The 16,615-nt window shown below is 32.7% G+C and overlaps 1 protein-coding gene across 1 annotated transcript; it reads left to right on the plus strand.

The window, feature by feature from the left end:
• Window positions 1-5,039: 5,039 nt before the first annotated feature.
• LOC132753151 (uncharacterized) lies at window positions 5,040-9,048 on the plus strand. The gene has a single exon (XM_060743592.1). The coding sequence runs from the start codon at window positions 5,349-5,351 to the stop codon at window positions 8,727-8,729; it is 3,381 nt and encodes a 1,126-aa protein (XP_060599575.1). The 5' UTR covers window positions 5,040-5,348; the 3' UTR covers window positions 8,730-9,048.
• Window positions 9,049-16,615: the final 7,567 nt, after the last annotated feature.

Below are 16,615 nucleotides of genomic sequence, written 5' to 3' on the forward strand. Positions count from 1 at the left end.
AACTTATGGTTGGTTTTGAATTTTATGTATTTCTTTTAGAAATGTGCATTTCTTCCTGACGATTGCCCGGAGTTCTTGATACTTATCTGTAACTGAAATAACTACGGAGCCTTCGAACAAGCCCAGATAACGAAAGATAAAAGAGTTTGTCACATTTTCAATTATGTCGTTTTAAGTGTGTTCTTGAAGAAGAGCGTTTTTCTTTTATTTATTGTCACATCAGTAATATTTGTGCCGTGTCTAGGTAGTAAAATGTCGCCCTGTATATATACTCAAAGATGTTATAGCTTGAAACATTATCATTTAGCATAACTTTGTGTTTACTGCTATAGCCGCGATCGATCTGTACCTCGCGTAACTGTTCGAGTTTTGGATAACTTTGGTGGCCACAACTTGTAAAGTATAAGAGAGATAAGAACATAAATTTGGTTTGACTACATGCTGCATATGTACTTTTTATATATCCTGTATATTTTAAAATATACAAAGCGAAAACTCTGATTGAGTATAGACACCTTCTTATGGGAGTCGTTCCCCTTGTCTTTATATTAGTCTATAGTGTACAGGTGTTAAGAAACGGATTTTAGATAATTTTTGCCTTCGGATTTATCTTTTGGGCTATCAAATATACGAAGGTTGTCCGAAGAGTTCATTTACTTTAAAACAATAAAAAAATTACCAACAAAAATAACACATTTTCAAAAAAAATACTGAGCTGTGATCAACATTATGTTTGTACTAAAACAGTTTATACATATATACTTCGAATATTTTGTGAACATTCGTTTTATTTTAAAGACCACATTGTTTGAATAATATGAAAAAATATTCAAAGGTCGGCAAACAATATGTAAAGCCGATACTGGCCGTATGTCCTACGTACAAAATTAGACATTATCAGATAATATACGAATGAAATTCGGAAATTAATAGTGTACTTATTTTTTTTTGTTTCGGTTAAATAATCATCAAAACTCTTGAAGTGATAAATAATGAGCTGTTTGAAATTCTGGTAGGTGGTTGGGGATTCGAACTTAACATGTTTTTCCCTCAAACAGATCTTTTTTGGAATTAAATGTAAGGATATAACAAACTAGCTGTATTTTTCTACATGGTAACACCTCCACCTCACTACGTGTAATAGAGATCTCAATTGGTTATTGGCGCGAATCCCCAACTTCCTACTAATAGGTAGTTACTGATTCGGATATTGCATATATTCCTATGCTAACAGTTTTTTTGGGGGACTGCGGGGGTGCGGGGGATGAATATACATTATAAAAAATCAAGAAAGGTGTTTTTTCTAAAATTGACACACCCCTCCTCCCTACAGTTCTTGGTCTATTGTCTTCATAAACATTTTTACAACAAACCTTGAAACAACAAGACCTTTTATTATAATTATCAGACTAAGAGTGACCTTCATTCATAAATTACCTCGAACTTCGAGGTCAAATGTTGAAACCTTCTTCTTTTTTTTGCTGTAACTGGCTAGAAATGGATTGACATCATATTATAACGGAGCAATATTTTAAGGTAAGACCTTCATGTATGTCAAACTCAAAATGACATTGGTCGTTTTATGACTTTGACCTCGAAAGTTAAATTATTGAATCTTCACTGATTTTTGCTAAAATAGACTGTAACTTGGTAATTATTAAATGGACTATCTTCATACTTGGCCAAACAACGTTTTGGACAAGACCTTAAAAAAGATTAAACTGATATTGACTATGACATTAAATTGTCATTGACTGTCAAGATCATATTAATGAATTAATCTTGCTTTTTCTGCAACGGACGATACTTTTGTTATTGAAATATGGATTAACCTCATATTAAGACACAACATCTTTTACGTCAGGACCTTCATGATTACCAAATTGATCTTGACTCATGCATAAACTTGATCTTGAATGTCAAATTATTTTGTTTTCACTGATCATGGCAATAATTGGCTGTAACTTCGTTCTTTTTGTGACTAGACAAACCTTTTAAAATTTAAATAAAGTAAATTTAACTCTTTTTTTAGATTTGTTTTAGAAAGTAAAAAAGTCGAGCGTTGCCTCGTCCGGTGGTGCTCTTGTTATTTAAGATTTTAAACCTACAACAAATTGTTTCGGATTAGGAAGAGTTTAACTCATTTTTCTATCACTTTTTATCTTTTCTTTACTGGTATATTTATTTTGTTTTAACTTAAATAATGTGTTAAATTGCTGTAATACTAGTCAAAATGCTTTGAAATAATTGAATAACATTTAATTGAAAGTATATATTTGCACTGGTTAGAGGCTTTTTTGTCATGCCAGCAACGCACGAGACAACAACTTAAATAAAGTCTCTCTCTTTATTATTGGTGTCGGTGTGCATGCCATTGCTTATCTATTCTAATGTATGTTCTATATTTGTACATTGCATGTTGTTTTAAATGTCCATGTATATGTGTATTCTATACCGAAATAAATCTAAACTTCATGTTTTTAGACCTTTTCTGCTAAATAACAAGACGTTGGAGATAATACATGTGAATATCATTTTAAAGGCAATTTAATAAAAACGTTGGACATGAATGAAGATGTCTGAAGTACCTACAGTTGTTATGTGTGACAACGCTACATCTGTTTGACCCTTTTTGAAAGTATTTCTCTACTAGGAAGACTAATATGTGTGAAAGATGCTGTATCTGTTATGTCCAAATATATCTTCAAAAAAGAAATAACAATACACCAAAAATAAAAATACACAAAAGTCTATGTTTCTATTTCAAAACTCATGCATGAAGAATAGTGGTGTTAAAGATGGATATTTCAAAAGATGATGTTTTGTTTCCCTAAAATTACAATATATTTCTGCTTTATGATATGGAAACTAAACTACTTTTGTCAACAACGCTGAATATTGAAAACGAAAGTATAGCAGGAAATGACACATGTACAACAGGGAGGTAACTCCCATACCTGAAATGCAATTATTGATAAGGTAATCATCGTAGGCGTAATATTATATCAAATTTGCTTAGACATGTATTGCCTTGTTTTTGCTACAAACTTAATGAAACTATTTAAATTTCGGCACTTTTGTTGTTTAAACACTTTTTGTATTCAATATTTTCATACCCAGTTTTATAAAAGATATTTTTAATAAGTACAACATACAGGTTTTCCTCAAAATTTACGACAAAAAAGTGACCCTAGGTTATGAGACTACCTGTCTTTAAAGACCATTGTATTTTTCTGCTTTGGGTAGTCTCTTTAGGATTTTAAATGAGTCAGTGTGTCCTTGACCCGAAGAAGCCCAAAAATGCACACCATCTCAGTAATACATTTCTGCCATATATTTTAATTTACTACTAGCCGGCACGAAATTTTAATATCAATACATTATGACTAGATGTGACTTTGACCTGGTTAGAGGATGCCAAAATCTAGGGTTTCCACACAATGTCGGATATATTAGTATTTCTGCGATAAGAAGCGGACACGACATTTTATGTCAGTACATTATGGCTAAGTGCCACCTTTATCTTGACCTGGGGAAGGTCAAACCTGCACTTTACAAATCTTCCCATTATGGTTTCCTTCAATCGGTTCAAAAGATACAGACCGGACACGAAACTGCTAACAGACGGACGGACGACCAGGTTTATAACAATATGCGCCAAAATTCTTTCGGGCCTATCTAAACGAAACCATTTCATTGCATTTCACTAAGAATGACATAAGAGAACTAAATATCTTATTTCCATTGTTAATACAAAGAAACAATGGGCTGACATAATTTGCATTACGCCGCCTGTCAATCAAACTGACAGGGGTCATAGAGATAAGCCAATCGGCGATCGTTATCAGTCCAACGCTAAGATGCCTGCGAAGTCCACCATTTTCCTTAGACAAGCTACTTGCATAAGACAATGGTGCTGAATTAATATAGTTTGAAATTATTTTAATTTTCTGTCAAATCTATATAATTATTACGTTACCAAATATACTGACATATTGACAGATCGAGTAAGTTAGTTTCTTGTACAAAAAGTCAATAATTTTCTACTTATGGAAATGATAAGTACGAAACCGTTATCCTGGCTATAACACAATGCATTGATAAAGGAAAAGGTTTAAACAAATCCACTTTTTTCATTTCCATTCTATCTATTCATAATTACATTACATATTATAAGGTCCAAGAATATCCAGAAAATATGACATTTTTTGTTTATAACGTATAGCGTCAATAAAAAACTTAGTCATAAAAATGCAAATATATTGAATAAATACAATATGAAATTGAGTGAAATGATCTAACCTGAATTTTTCTATTAAAGTTCAATAAATAGATCTGCTAAATACGAAACTAATACCAATATCATCAGGTCTGATATATGTGAAGCTATTTTAAATGGAATAACGTTGTGATTGGTGGTGAATCATATCAAATGTATGTTAACGATACATAATCACTTACCATAAAAAGTTAGCAAGGGCATGGAATTTTCTGAATCAATTTTAAGTACCTATTCATGAACAAATTAATGTATTATCAAGACTAAATTTCCCACATAAAACCGAAAAAAAATATTTTAAATTGTCTCACTAATAAAATTTTACTGTTTTTGTTTCGCTACTTCAATTTCGAAATAAAACGTTCATAACATAATCATATACTTTTCTACATACAGTCTTTCTTTGAATGAGTAGGATAAAATGATATTTTGTGAGTTTTAAATTTTCATTGAAGTCAACAAGAAATAACACGATCTTTGCAAAACGTTTCATGCGTCATTAGTACGTCATTAACATAAGTGGCATAACAGTTTTGCGAATACATCGGTACCGTATTTTGTCTAAGGTTCTTACTGACCAGGTCACGTTAATCAGTAGGCGGAGCGATCCCTTCTCTGGCATAATGTCATTGGAAAAACTATTATTGACACCTAAAGTATCAAAATTAAACTTTGCCCATTGGTAGACCATTTTAAGTGCAGATAAGATAAGTGCTATAAATTGATCAAACTGCTTACCTGTAGTTAAAGACAACAGATCTTGCGTACATTCAAGATTAAACGTAAGGATTAGACGATACACAATTTCTACTGCGGATATTTTTGTATTTCAAAAGTTAAAATATGCGAATTAAACATTTTTACTTCAATTATTGATAACAAATTTAAACGAATAAGATACTGATTGTCTAAAAAATAGACACATGTATGTATGAAATTGATTTCTTTTAAAAAAAATATATATATACAATTTTAATTCAATTTTTGTGAACATAGTGATCTCTAATTTTAAACCGTAGAGTATGCGGGTATTCAGAACTGTTTTGTTTGTTTTCTGTACATAGGAACAATGGAATGTGCAAGCACGTTAGAAGGAAATCTTAATCAAATATTTTTTGTGGATAAACCAAACCCTTTCTTACAACATGAAAGGACCTATTGGGGATTTACTGTGAACGATGTAACTGTTGACAGTTTAAAAATCGTTGGTATTGCATCATGCTGTGGGAGAACTGATATTATAGACCGGTTATTAAGACATACCAACCAATTAAATACTCATGAAAGTGAAAAATTCACAGTACTTCATTACGCAAGTTATTTAGGAAGCAAGAACATTGTAGAATATATTGTAAAAGCCGGAACTGACATCAACGCTCAGTCTGCGAAAGGAGATACAGCGCTTCATTTCGCTACAATACAAGGCCATTATGAAATTGTTCAAATATTAATCGAAAATGGTGCTGAATGCAACATTCAAAACAAGAAAGGATGGTCTGCTCCTATGCTTGCCACCCCAATTCAAGGAAATGATTGTCTTTATGAACTTATTAAAGCTGGTTTAGATGTTAATTTGCAAGATAAAGAGGGAAAAGCTGCACTGCATTATGCATCTTTGTCTAAGGGTTCAGAAAAAGTTAAAGCCTTGATAGAAGCAGGCGCTGACATTAACATATTAAGTAATGCTGGTGATACTGCTTTACATCATGCTGCTTTGATTGGGTCCAACAGATCTGTAAATAAGCTTATCCAAAGTGGTGTTGGAATAAACACAGAAAATCATTTTGGACAAACGGCATTGCATCTCAGTTTGCGTCAGTATAATTTTGAAGTATTTGAAACTTTGTTGATCAATCAGGCTTCTATTTGTATAAGGGACAAAGAAGAATATGATCCATTGAGGTACATGTATAATAATGAAAGTGCCTTATTACAAATATTCAAACTACATCATTACCTACAATCGTATACAGATGTCTACGGAAATACAATATTACACTTGCTTGTAGAAAATTTCCGGCAGGCGGGACCATTTCAAGAAATCTGGTCTTATATTATATATAATTACACAGAATTTTCCATTTATCTTCCAAAACAAAACATGTTTGGACAAACAATTTTACACATTGCTGCAACAAAATATAAAAAAGGCAATGTCCTACTCCAAATGATATTTTCATTTTTCGAACAATACATACAGAACGTGTTGCTGTTACACGATGAAAATGGGAACACATTTTTGCATCAAATTTTGAATGCAACACTATTTCAAGTCACCTTTTCTGATTTTTTACCATATTTAGAAAATGAAACAGTAAAACAGAAGCTCCTGGCGTCCAGAAATTATGTTGGAAATACACTGCTACATGTCGCTTATATTGTGGAGGATTTACAGATAGTTGATTCGGTTGAAACATGCTCTGTTCTTGAAATTGTAGGAGCATCAATCAATGCTCAAAACAATCTTGGAGAGACTGGGTTTCAACGTCTCATATATTTTCATAAGAGATATCCTGAATTGATTAGAGCTGTAATGGAAAAGGGACCGGAAATAAACGTTCAAAATATTTTCGGAGAGACTGAGCTTTTTGTAATTTCCGACGGTTACAGTAGATTAGCAATTAAAGATATCAAACTTCTTTCCAACTTGAAAAGTAATATCACATTCTGTAACAGAATTGGACAAACCATGATAATGGCACATCCATACAATTGGTTTTCATGGATTTCAAAATTAAAAAGCAAAGCGCATTTAAATAAACAGGACATATTTAAAAATAATGTTTTGCATTATATTGCATGCGATGAAGAAATTGAAAAACTGTTCTCTACTTACGATGTTGAAGAAAATGTACTGGAATTTATCTCCACAATTTCTGTCAATGAAGATAAACTTGGCCAGCTTCCATGCGATGTAGCTTTATTGAGAGGACACATCAATATTCTTGAGCATATTTGTGTCTGCAAAAATGGAGTTCATAAAAAGAAACCTATTTTCTTTCAGAGGTTCTTAGAAATAAATGCAATTAAGCAAAGAAACCAATCATTTGAAAACTGTGTTCGAAGTCTGTCTGGGTATTGTACAGAAAGAACCATAGAAAATATCATTAGCGAACCTTTTATAGGACTGATTCAATTTAAAAAAGATAAAAATGATACAGATGTGGACAGTTTCGACAAAGAAGCAACAGAAGTTAAAAATGCGATAGAGCATATTGTACAAAAAATATGTACCAGACTCAGTGAAAAGGAAAAATTGTTTGCAAATAAAGTAATTTTATCAGGCAGTGTAGGTGAAGATACGAAAGTTGGATTACCGAATGAATTTGATTTCATATGCTTGCTGGTTGAAATGTCAAATTGGCTTGTTATAGAAGAAAGTGAAGGCAATGATGTTCAAGTGAAGCTTAAAAAAAAGTACAGACATGGTAAATGTAGTCGCTTCTTTAACTCACACAGTTTTAAAGATATTAACGACCGGTTCTACGCCATCATTACTGAAATTTTGCAAGAACCTGACATATATTCTCATCAAAACTTATTCCGTAAAAGTCTCACATTATTAGCACCTAGGGGCGGACCAAATTTTACATTGAGATTCAAATGGTGTGGCTGTAAATATAAAAACATGACAGTGAAAGTTGATCTTGTTCCTGCTTTCCAAATTCCCCATGAGACAAAATTGTTTTCTTCAAACTTCAACCTTGTAAAAAACAATAGCAAATTTGTTATGGGAAGGGATACATTTGAGAATTCCACGACTCTATGGTATGTATCAGCTGTAAATGAAGAAAACGAACGATATGCAACACTTTCATCAGAAGCAAAAAAAGCATATGTTATATCCAAGATTTTATGCAGCAAACGTGTTTGTCCAATCGTTATTTGTGATGACACAATAAATGGAGGAAAAGAGGAAATCGAAAAATGTGGTGATGTAATTTCTAGCTATATGCTTAAAAACTGTTTATTCTATGTTGCTAAGGAAACACAAGGAAATTCGATTTCTAATTTATGTGTGCATGATTATGTTTGTAGAATTTTTCAGAAGCTTCTTCAATTCTGCCGCCAGGAAACATTACCGATTTTTATGTTTCATAACATTAATTTGTTTAGATATCCTTTCAAGCGTGAAGAACGGAAAAAGAAACGCGTAATCATTGCTATGTATGCCAAATTAATTTTAAATATACTTGGAAAATACTGTGATTTTGACGATATATATTTAGATTATACTTCCGATGAATTTAAAAATAGAAAGGTTCTGAATCTTATTGAAGACAATAATATTTGTGCACAGTGTAAGAAAACCCCAGGGAGAGATCGTGTCACTCTAATAGCTTGTACCAAATGTAAGCTCTGGACATACTGCAGCGACACATGTAAGAATCGTAACCATAAGCGACACAAACCAGCGTGTGATTACCATTATATGCTAGGTGTTTGTTAACTTTTGTGGTCGCATATTGTCCGTCGCCCGTTGTATGTGTATGTGTGCGTCAATAATTACATGTCAATTAGCAGTTTTGTTTTTGTTTTTTGTTTTTGTTGCTGTTTTTTTTTGTTTGATTTGGACCAAACCTGCATAATTTCTATTACGAGTAAATCACTGTTTCTTTCTTTAAACGGCTAGCTTCCGTTTGCAGAAAGAAGAAAGGGCCTAATAGTAAATTACCTAATATGCATGATACATTTTTATTTATACTTGGATTTGAATCAAACTTTTACAAAACTCGTATTTCTAGTAGATATTGGTTCCTTGATTGAAAACCCAGATATATCATGCATATGTTGTAATTTGGGCCCTCGCGAAAGGGGGTTTTTTTAAAGGGTTTATGATGAAACTTATTTTCTTTTTATTGTTTTTGGCCATCAAACCCTCTTTGCTAAAGGGAGCCATTCAAAGTATTTTTTCTTTTTTTAAATTTTTAATTGCATGCTTATAAAATTAAAAGCCAATCCTTTGACATGGGTTTTTAAATTTTTTAATTTTAAAAAATTTTCTTTTCCCTGTTTACTTTTCTTTGTGATTTTTTGACAGAAAATTTATACTTAAGTCCATGCCAGATTTGTTTTATAAAAGACCTATTGTCATATCTATTGATTAATAAACACTAATTCATCTTCATGTTATGCTTATTGTCTTTCAATTTTATTTAAATTTGATAAACCTTTGCAGTTGTTCATTTTGTACTGTCTGAAAATATTGAAATACAGTTGATTTTGTTAATGTCAACGCAAATTATTATGCTTGCCATATTCTTACTAGTTTGTTATATTCTGATGATTTGACCTACATTTTCATTGAAGACTCGTCATTCATTCTCATCCTTTTCCATCATGTCATCATATATAAATATCTTGTTTGGTGATTATTTGACTTAACAATATATATATTATTGGGAATAAATATTTTTAAACTAATAAAGGCATTTGCTCATGGATCGGTATGCCACGATAAAGACATTTTCGAATGTACACAATAGTCCACTATTTTAATATATAGATGTTGAACACACGAACTGCTGAATCTTGTGCAGTTGGAACGGTAACTTGCACTAACCACTACCGTCCATGATCAGAATCAATTAGAAAAGCCAAAAATATTTTCAATTTAGACTTTTCTTTTTTTCCATTTTACTCACGAATTTTGAATAAAGATATATTGATATAAATAAACACTCTAGTCACTAAAAATGTCATCTGATAACGCATTAGAGCGTTTCCGTTGTGCTGAAATTAAACTATATTTTATGGTGGCTGATTTGGTACGCTTTTGTATGTCGAGTTGGCGCTAGCGGCAACACGACAAAGCGCCAAACGGCGCGTTGTGGCACTGTCATCTTGTGATCCTGTCTCTAGCGCGGCACGCCAAATGGCGCGTTGCCGCTTGGCTTATAAGCCAATCCTTCAATTTAAACCGGGCATCCCGACAACAAATGTGACATCCCGACAACACTGCACGACAACGCGCCGTTTGGCGTGCCGCGCTAGAGACAGGATAAGAAAACAGCGCGACAACGCGCCGTTTGGCGCTTCGTCGTATTGTTGCTTGCGCCAACGAGACGCACAAAAGCGTACTAAATCTGCCACTATAATATTTTAAGGGAAAGGCAATTTTAAAATAAAAACTTGATATCAGAAACAGAATACGATAAATAGTAAATCTTCAAATTTTCTGCTTTCAAATAATAATATTAAAGGAATGATAACAATATTTAAATAGCTATACCACCGATTTCTACAAGTCAGTAGGCGCGGCCATGTTTGTGTATTAACCGTATAAAAACAGGTGCGCGTGATGTCATTTCCCTCACATCTTTAAATTTATGACAAATCTAGTAAAAAGTAAAGTAACAAATAAAAAATCAACGGTCTACCGGTCGCACCACTTCAGACCCGTGATGCCTGTTACTCCAAAGAAGGCTACGTTCATAAAAGTCTCATCTTAATGTAATTAAACAATATTTCACAGATTTAATGAATACATTTAACAAAGTTTCACAATCAAATAAACAGACGCACCAACGAATTATTGAACGGCGAAAATTATCATTATTATACAAATCCTACTAAAACGCGTTTTTACAAGTTATTAACTTTTTGAAGTTTGATTCTGACTTTCAAATAAAATGTGTAAAAATTGATTATAATTGATGTACAAATTACAAAAATATAAGCAACTCTTTTGAAAAGTAAATTGTAAACATGACTGTCAATCAGAGAGTATAACGTATGTTGCTGCGTGGTATTTATTTACATCGTCATCGTAGCCTAATATTAATTGCAAGCAAAACATTTTTATTGGCTGCTCAAATATCTAATTTGCATAGTTTATTCACACAATTGCTGGTTCTTACTACTTATGTCTAATACTGTGTATTATCCATTTTAATTGTTCCTAATTTGCACCAAATGTACCTGCCCCAGTAGACTTTTATTAGACGCCGATTGCAAGCGGCGTGCAAGCGGCGTCTAGTAGATATGCATTTGTCCATACAGCAATGGGGAATATTTTAGATTTGATTTTGTGTATTTTTTTGTTTTAACAAAATCACACTGTTTTCAAAATTTCTAATAAAGTAGTTTTTCTGATGTACAACATGTCACGGAGCTTTGAGGAATTTGAATAAACGTCTAACTGAAATGATAATGCCATGTTTGAATATCATATTCTTTTTATCATTATCTAATTTTATCTGCATAAAAAATAACGTGGCAATGAACCAGTTTATAGTCGATCGTTCTAAAACTTTACCGTTGAAAGAGGTTACTTCATTTGCTCCGCTTCTGTTAAAGTTCGGCTCCGCCTTAAATTGTCACAAACATTTAAAATGATGCTTCAGTATGCAAGCATTAAGTCTTCGTTGACGGGGCAGAAGGGAACCAGGACAACTTTGATCAATATTGTCGAATCATTAAATTACAAGTCACAAAGCCTAAACCACGCTTATCATCAGAGAAGCGGTTCTTCCGCAACCGAACTCGTTACGCTACGGCCAGTAAGGGGAGATCACTGCACAACAGTTCGTCCTCAAAACCATTCAAACATAATGCAATTCGTACCAATATTTAAATGGGTATATTCTCGGCACATATTGTCTTGAATTCATTTTAAATATACCAATCATATCAATTTTACTTGATATCCAATATATTTTGCTTCGGCCATACGTTTCAATCTTTGTCGCAAAAGACAAACATTTTAGAATTTCAGACATGGCATTACTTTGTGAATTTATGCATTAGGTCCTACTTTTTTCACAAAAATATGCAACTTAATTATTAAAGGGACTCCACTGAGGTTTTTTGTCATGATGGGACTGAAAATATTTTTTTCCAGATAAATGTACCATTTGATGTAGGTGTAGACCATGAATCTTTGTGCAAACTTTCTGATCATATGCTAGCATTTAGTCTTCGTTGATGGGGGGAACCAGAACAACTATAATCAATATAACTTGACGAATTATTAAATTACAAGTTACAAAGCCTATTCTTGCCCACTATCAGAGAGGCAGTTCAACCTCAACCCTTCGCTCCACACAGACCCGTCTATTGTCTAATGACGGGAACCAAATTTGGGCAGGGAACAAGAGGTATCATTAAAATACGCAACGGAGATTAATTTGGCGCTATGGACGCCGCGGAAATATTTTTTGCAAAACAGGCAAAACGTGTGCGACATGTTATTCATGAAAATGATTAATATTTAAGTTATAAACCAGATTAAATGAGTGATAAAAAGTACGTTCATTTTTTAAGGATTCTGTGCCCGACGATTTTTCTCTTTTGCGTAGAATTTTTAATTACATTTAGTGGTCCTAACCTAGATTCTAGGCGAATTACAATTTTTTGTTAATTCAAGAAGTTTAATCTTTTATAAATAAGTAAACAATACGTAACAAAGAATTGATTTTATATATATTAATTTATTCATAACTATTATTTGATATTACATACATATTTTCGCTATTTGTAAAATAACAGACAGTTCCTCCTCAAAATCATTTGAACATTATGCAATTCGCACAAATATTTAAATGGACATATTCTCGGCACATATTGTTTTGAATTAATTTAAAGTTTACCAATCATTTCAATTGCTTTTGCTATCCACTTTATTTTACTTCGACCAGCGCAACAGACAAACATTACAGAATTTAAGACACATACCAAGAACATGGTGTGCAGCGTCAACATTTAACTTGTTGCTCCTTGTATGCCTCTGTGTAGACAGCATACACCGACAGACCTTTTGATCATGAAAAATGACTTGCACAATGTTTCCCTGATTGGTTAATCACCCTGTCAAATATTCTGATGACGAAATAGACATATATTTCTTTACACTTCATCTGTTAGGGGAAATCAAGTTGCACACCTGTCAGATACAGCATTTCTTAAAATAGCAACACATTTTTTTCAGTAACCAATAATCATTTTAAATAGTAAGTATATTTATGTTGTTTATTGGAGTAGAATTGCGTATCTGTGTGGGAAAGGGATTGGGTAAGTAGATGACGTAGTTATAGGGAAATGGATAAACTCGAGAATATGTGTAATTACAGGGGACTGGGTAACCTGTTGCTGTTGGTACCAGTTTTGACTAGATGACTAAATAACACAACGGACAGTTTTGTTTTCATACGATATTAGTCTGGCTGCCGATTTTCCCATGTCATTCTCATTTTTAGCGCCAGTGGCGCAAAATCACGTCCTCAGCAGATTTCTGCATATAGGATTTACTTAAAAGAAGATGCATGACCGGATATGTACCCGATTCACACATACAAAGGACGGCTTGTCTAGCGAAAATTAAGTATAAATTATAAGGATTTATCGTCTATTTGAAGGAGTTTCTCTCTAATTTTACTAATAATACCCAAATTAAATTGACCAAATAAATTAGATGGTTTATCTTTGCAAATTAAGCATCCATTGCTTCAATCATGTGGTCAGGGATCATCAGCAAGCTTGATCATCGGACAAATGTTAATGTCGCGGCGTATTTAATTAATTAATTAAAGCATTTCAGTTCCAAACGATGTTTTCATAAACTTGAGTGATTATAACATATAATGAAAAACTTGAATTGAAGATAATGATAATTATTAAGTTAACGAACATGTAACAACCAACCATTATCGGAGAAAACATTCAGTTTGACAAAGTCCGAAACGTGCAATATTTTAAATATCGATATCTGCATGATTACATTGCTAATTTATACTATTGTCAACCCATTTTAAATCATTTTAACATATGCATGTATGTGATGACAATGTATGTAATAAGATGAATAAGTTCTTCATCAACATAAATTTCTGTTGTACCAGCGTGTACACCTATACTGTAAGTTGGTGTAATACGTCATAATCTCGGTCTCGTCTTTCTCGCGACAGTGAAAGAACGCCAAAATGGCGGTGCCCATGAACTTATTTCTCAAGTAAAAATATTGTCTCAAAACACGAATTTCTCAATTATACGGTTGATTTCAACAGAAAAAAATGTCATGGTATACCTATTTTTAAAGGATAATAATTTATATAAGACATTTATCAATCTATTCAATCCTATTCATATAACAGCCAAAAAAGTATTATTATGCTTTTGATAATTGATTTTTTCATATATTGATATTTTTGATATATAGCATACATTCATTCACAAACATATATTGAAATACAATGAACATATTTATGGTGTTTTAATTTATAAAATGTATGAATAATTTGTATCAAAATTATAATGTTACAAAAATTATTCTGGCTCAAGGTTACTTTTTACTCTATGGTCATGAATAAAATAAACAACAGTTCACTAACGATAATAGATAATTATGATGAGTCAAAATAAGAATTAAATATTAACGAGTCAGAGAGACAAAATCCAGCTTCACCGGACAAACAAAAGATGGACCCAGGCAGGGCACAAACACTTTTTATCTGATTCTTAAAAGTGTGAGGATAGATCTAACAATTTCCTTTTCTCTGTATCACTTACCAACCTAAGACAAGCCAATGTCTGTTCTATTTAAGGTTTCCCTTTAACTTGACGCGAGATCTAATTTCTGATCTAAAGTGACCCCAGTTTAACAGACACTCTGACACTGTACGATACAATTTATGGTAAGTGCTAACAAGATTTTGTACTTTGAGCTAGTAAAAACATTTATTCAATTTGGCCAGTCTTCATTTTTCCCTTTCATTTGAGCTTGCGACCAAGTGTTTAACTGTTGAGTTATGGTTTCACTCATGAGATTTTTGAGTGGATTTGTGATTAATGGTAAAAAATAACTGCAATTCTGTTTTATTGCGTTCCTTATTCTTGCTGCAGTATTGGGCTTGCTACGCTCTTTCGACTTGCTGCAGTATATAGTTTGATGCACTTTTGAATTTGCTGCGCTCCTTGGACGTCCTGTGCTCATTAGACTTGTTGTGCTGACAAGTTCGTCTTTACCTTGTTAATCTTTTTTGCTGCGCTCCTTAGACTTGCTGAACTTTTTAGACTTGCCTCTTTAGACTTTGTCTTGCTCCTTCATGTAAAGTGGATATCTCTAAGTCTTGCTTCTTTCCTGGGAAGCGGACCTTTCTAAGACTGGCTTCTTTTATTGGAAGCGCACCGTTGCTAAGGCCTTACTCTTCACTAGAATGCAGACCGTTTTCTAGACTTGCCGCTTTATTTATATTTCTCACTTGGCCGGTAAGTTGCTCTCAAAAAGGAGAATTTCTAAAAAAAATATAAGCTTTCAGACAATATTGAAGTTTCTTTCGAAATCATTTTTTTCCTTTCCAATTTCATTCAAGATTTTTTAAAAACAAACACAGAGATCAATCCAAATCAGAACAATGAATTTTAAAGTGCTTACAAAATATTTCCTGAGAATTGATTGCTCCATAGACCTTATTCTAAATTATTAAAAATAGAATCATGCAAATCATTACTGACCACATCTTATCTCGCTGGGCCAACGACTGCCATGCTTCGAGTAATAGCATTGAAAGGAATCAACATATTCTCAAAAATTGCCATGTCTTTCTATTTTACTCAGCTGAAAATGTCCGTAATATGTTTATAAGATTTTAGCAAGTGTTTTAGTTGTTGGAATAGCGTAGCAATTTCTGCAGACAAAACACTTCTGATCCATATATAACTGACAACAAAAATCTTGGACAAACGATTCAAACTTTTGGACATTTTGGACATATACTGGCTATCTAGAAATACATATCTAATTTTCATTCATTTTTTTTTTACTAATGAGTCATTTTGTTATAAATTAGATGAAAATCTCTGAAAAAGTTTATTAAAAACAGGCCATTTTAGTACAACAGTCCTTCAACATTTTCTCCCTGATCATATGCAAACTCTCTTTACAAATGCAAAAAATAAGTAATAAAATTCATAATGCCGTAAAATTCAATATAAAAAACCAAGGATAAAAATTAGCACTGAAACTTAAGTGCAGCAAGACAAATAGTTCTCAGAAAGTGTTACCTACTCTGACACGCTTTTAATAATTGGATGTTGTGTATTGTTACAAATATTAACGTAGATGTGAGGGGAAAATTCTGAAAATCTATGACATTTTTCATAAAATCTATGACTTATTTCATGGGTAAAAAAATAGCTAATTAAGTTGTGTAACTCCTTCTTTTTTGTAAGGATTTCGTTTCCACAGATGGTTTTTTACAGACTGAACAAGTGATTGAATATATTTTATTATTTAATCTAAAATAGCTGCAAATTTATTGGTCCAAACAGTAGTAAAAACAAATCATGAAATCATATTCACTGGTTGTAGCACCATATTTTCCCAATCCGAAATACATA

The sequence above is a fragment of the Ruditapes philippinarum genome, unplaced genomic scaffold, assembly GCF_026571515.1.
Source record: "Ruditapes philippinarum isolate M1 unplaced genomic scaffold, ASM2657151v2 ctg3933_1_1_1_1, whole genome shotgun sequence".
In the NCBI taxonomy this organism is placed as follows: domain Eukaryota; kingdom Metazoa; phylum Mollusca; class Bivalvia; order Venerida; family Veneridae; genus Ruditapes; species Ruditapes philippinarum.

Excerpts from the sequence above, each read along its gene's own strand:
- LOC132753151 (XM_060743592.1), top strand. The coding sequence starts at position 5,349 with ATGGAATGTGCAAGCACGTTAGAAGGAAATCTTAATCAAATATTTTTT.